Below are 4,045 nucleotides of genomic sequence, written 5' to 3'. Positions count from 1 at the left end.
TATAATCACTCCGTAACACTTACTATTACGCCTAGTTGGCATTTATATTGGCTTACCGTTACTTCTAAAAGGAGGATTAATAGAAAGTTATATAAATAGATAAGGTAGCTATATATTATAGTGGGCACCAGCGGCTCTATATTATTAGAAGACCTAGTAAACGATTTTATCCTAACTACCTCCGTCCTAAGTTTACTAATATACCTTATATAATAGTATAGGCTATATTCTGCAGTACAGAAAAAGGGCCTCTACTATTTTAGAATAAGAAAGAATAGGGCAATATTACGGCGTAGGGCTTTCTAGATTATATATATCCAAAGCTTAAAGAATTCTACAACTTCTATAACGCTAAGTATAGTATATATTTCCCTAATTACGAATTTAGAAGCACTCTAATAATTATATAAATAGACGGAGCTCCCTGTTATAAAGCTTGTATTACTATTGCTAAGTTCCAAAAAGACAATATTAAGTTACTTTAGTGGCCAGCAAACAGCCCGGATCTTAACCCAATTAAGGCCGTTTAGGATTTAATAAAGACTTAATTAGCTAAGCGGAAGCCTCGCCTATTAACAAAAGAAGTAATACAAGCAGCCATTATATCTAAATGGGAGAATCTAAAGGCCTGCTACTTTAAGGATCTAGTTACTTCTATGCCTGCACGCCTTTAGGTAGTAATTAAAGCAGAAGGGGAGCCTACCAAGTGGTAGAGGATAGTAGAAAGCTTGGAGGACGATTAGGAGCTTGGAGGAGACATTTGGACACTCATTTAATTGCTAAGCGTTGATTTTGACACTCATTTGGCTACTTTAGAAATATTCGTATATAGGCAATCTACCATACAATCATTAGTTTTAAAAAGCTTCATAAATTTTGATATTGAGGTCTTTTAAAGCTCGCTGCCAAGACGGGGAAACTCATACTAATCTATATGAGGATTTCCGCCCGAGAGGCGTCACTAGTAGGCGCTAACAACCGGAATTGACGAGGTGGTGTAGAATCTGTAAACCTGTTAAAATGCAGAGGCTTCTTCCACCTTACACTACGTCCCCCTCATCAAAATATCTTAGAGCCGCGGACACCACATAATTTAGATTCCCGGATTCTAATTCCGCGGTGCGATGTGGCAATGCCAATCTCCTTCGCGCCTCTGGTGATGAGGTCGCCTCGCGGCGCTTACAAACATATTTACACAGCCCCTGGCATTGCTTCTTCCCACATCGAATGCTATAATTAAGCTCGACCGCCACTGACTACGCGCCTGTAAGATAGGTCCGAAAGTCCTCCATGGCACAAACCTTTGTTCACCCTACGCCCTTGGGGCCGAGGCATATTCGCATCATTCTCCTCCAGCCGGCCGAAAACAATGATGATCCCATACAATGCAGCCTTGCGGCGGTTTCCCTGGACGACTACCCTTCTTATAATGGCGACTACACAGCGCTGTCATACACGTGGGATGGGCAAACACCGAGTGTTGAGATCACATGCGATACTCAATCACTACTCATTACGCCGAATTGCGAGGATGCAATTCGGGAGCTGCGAGATAGGACCGGGGAGCGGAGGCTTTGGATCGATAGCATCTGTATTGATCAGCGACGAGGTGTACCAGAAGCCATCTTGGAACGGAATTGTCAGGTAGCTATGATGGGTGACGTGTACAAGACCGCTGCAAGAGTCGTCGTCTGGCTGGGGAAGATGGACGACGAGATGCAAAGAGTTATTCAACACATTTCGGACGTCAGGGCCCTGTTGGATCCGGCGATGGCGAACCAGGTTGCCAACCGCGCGGAATTTCTTCGAGGGTACCACGAAGCGCTGAGACAGCTCCATGATGGATGTAAGCACCTCCCGCTTCGTGCGTTTGAGTCCTTTGCTAACTTGGCCATAGATGAGAGAGAGCCGATGAGACAGCCCTTTCATCCGCTTTTCGAACGAGCCTGGTTCCAGCGGGTGTGGACAATTCAAGAAGTAGTTCTTCCCGCGCCTGATCGCGTCTACATACGATGCGGCTGCGAGGAGTTCTCCTGGATGATTATTGTAGCCCTTATCGATGGCATGCAAGCTGCTCGATGCCCACCGGGAAACTGGACTAAAGCTGTGGCACTGCAGAAACGACTAACTATGAACATATCCCTCCGCCGCATGCCAGAAATGAGGGCCACGGTAGAAGAAAATGCCGCCAGATTCCTCCCCAACCCGGAAAATGATCCTTTGGTCTTTGCGATTCTCGAGAATATCCGACGGAAAGGCGCGACGGAGCCGAAAGACAGGATCTTCAGCTTATTCGGTATCTTTCAGGAACTAGAAATCGCGTTTGATTTGCCAGATTATAGGAAGCCTATCGAAGATGTCTTTAGAGAAGCTGTCATCTCCTGTATCCAGGCTGACGAGTACCTTCAGATTCTATATCACGTTCCGTCTGCACGCCGTCAGGATGATCTTCCATCGTGGGTACCCGACTTTTCGGAGAATGGCTGGGCCAACACCGATTCCAGATACGCCGTGACGCGGGGTAGATTTGCAGCCTCAGACCGAGATTCAATTGCGCTTTGGGATTTTTCGGACGATAGGAAAGCACTGATCTTGAAAGGCAAAATCGTGGATACTGTGATTTTCAAGGCTGATCCTCTCTTGATAAACAACGGCAATCGCGCGACTTCGGATCAACCCAGACCTCGGATGGACCTGGCTACCTTGGAGCCTAGCTATCTGGTGATGGAGTCTTGGGTGGATATGAGTCAGTGGGCGGATTATTCTGGCGGTATTGATTCCGGGGAAGCTCTTCGGCGGACGCTTGTTAATGACAGCCCCGAAGCCAACCTGTTAGGCGGGGCATTCGAAACGTGGTTTAATACCATGCGGTTGGGGGAAATTGGCCTGCTTGAGAGGCTTCTCGAGTCGATGGGCCAAGGAGGAACCATCCCCCGTGGACAATCCGAACGCGAAGACTATCTCCAGCAGATTCGTCAAACACTTCCACCTGAAACTTCTATAGCGCGACTTCGGGGTGGTGCTTTAGGAGAAGCAGGATTGAGGTTCCATGGACTGGCGATTGGCTTTTGTCAGGACAAGTGCTTCTTCTACACGGAGAACAACCGGTTCGGCACTGCCGCGGATCCTCTTCCAGAATCGTTGGGGACGGGAGACAAGATTGCAATTGTGAGCGGGCTGGAACAGCCGCTCGTCTTGAAACCGGTGGAAGGTGGCTATCGGCTGGTCACACATTGCTATGTGCATGGGATCATGAACGGAGAGCTATGGCCGGATGACTTTGAGGATCTGGAAGACATTGTTCTCGTCTAGTTATGTGATATGATGCCAAGAATGTGTCGCGTTCTAGGTGCCTTAGGCAAATTAAGGCATAATTAGGTGATCCCATACATATTTGAGCCGAAACCTGCAGATTAGAACTGAGACAGAATATCACATTATCCTACTTTGAACAAAGGCTCTCAAGAAGACCTCAATTCTATTCCCAGATGGCGGGGCATTAGAGTTGTTTGAAGAGAAGTCGACTGAGCTTACCAACGTCGACTTGAACAGACGCGGATGGACAGCGCTGTCGCTGGCGGCCGAGAACGGGCACGAGGATCGCTAAGCTGCTGCATTCTGTTAGTTCTCTATCCTTTAACCCGCTGGGGTGCAATGCCAAGCTGCACCGTGCATGGACACCATACAGCTCGGTACGGTGTTCATGCACGGTGCAGCTTGGCACTGCACCCCCCCCTTTAGCGGCGCTGCGAAATTTTAAATTTGGTACCCGCATCTAGTCTCGCTTGTAATTGAAGCGAACGGTTGTGGCTACGCGCAAGAACCTTTTTGGTTGCCCTGGAGAATCGCCTTGGTTGCCCTGGAGATTCGCTTTGGTTGGCCAGGAGAACTAAATTGAAGATATACGCTTCCTCTTCTCCCCCTTCTCCCCCGTAACTACACCTCTCTTATGACCGCCAAAAATGCAAATACAACGCTCTCTTTGCAGAGAGGTCGATGAAATTTAGCAATATTAATAATACGGGTGGAAACCTTACGATATTTA

The 4,045-nt window shown here is 47.5% G+C and overlaps 1 protein-coding gene across 1 annotated transcript; it reads left to right on the top strand.

Annotated features, from left to right (window-relative positions):
* Positions 1 to 1,027: 1,027 nt before the first annotated feature.
* On the top strand, positions 1,028 to 3,641 carry K441DRAFT_649444 (HET-domain-containing protein). The gene is made up of 2 exons (XM_067646945.1): positions 1,028 to 1,846; positions 1,898 to 3,641. The coding sequence occupies exons 1-2, from the start codon at positions 1,291 to 1,293 to the stop codon at positions 3,310 to 3,312; spliced, it is 1,971 nt and encodes a 656-aa protein (XP_067496399.1). The 5' UTR covers positions 1,028 to 1,290; the 3' UTR covers positions 3,313 to 3,641.
* The last annotated feature ends 404 nt before the right edge of the window (positions 3,642 to 4,045 follow it).

The sequence above is a fragment of the Cenococcum geophilum genome, assembly GCF_001692895.1.
Source record: "Cenococcum geophilum 1.58 unplaced genomic scaffold K441scaffold_105, whole genome shotgun sequence".
Taxonomy (NCBI): domain Eukaryota; kingdom Fungi; phylum Ascomycota; class Dothideomycetes; order Gloniales; family Gloniaceae; genus Cenococcum; species Cenococcum geophilum.
Note: the sequence above shows the minus strand (reverse complement) of the source record. Positions and strands in the feature narration are given on the sequence as shown.

Bases quoted from the DNA above. Each gene is read 5' to 3' on its own strand.
- K441DRAFT_649444 (XM_067646945.1), top strand. From the start codon at position 1,291: ATGGCACAAACCTTTGTTCACCCTACGCCCTTGGGGCCGAGGCATATT. The intron at 1,847-1,897 runs GTAAGCACCTCC...ACTTGGCCATAG, and splicing joins GAGACAGCTCCATGATGGAT to ATGAGAGAGAGCCGATGAGA.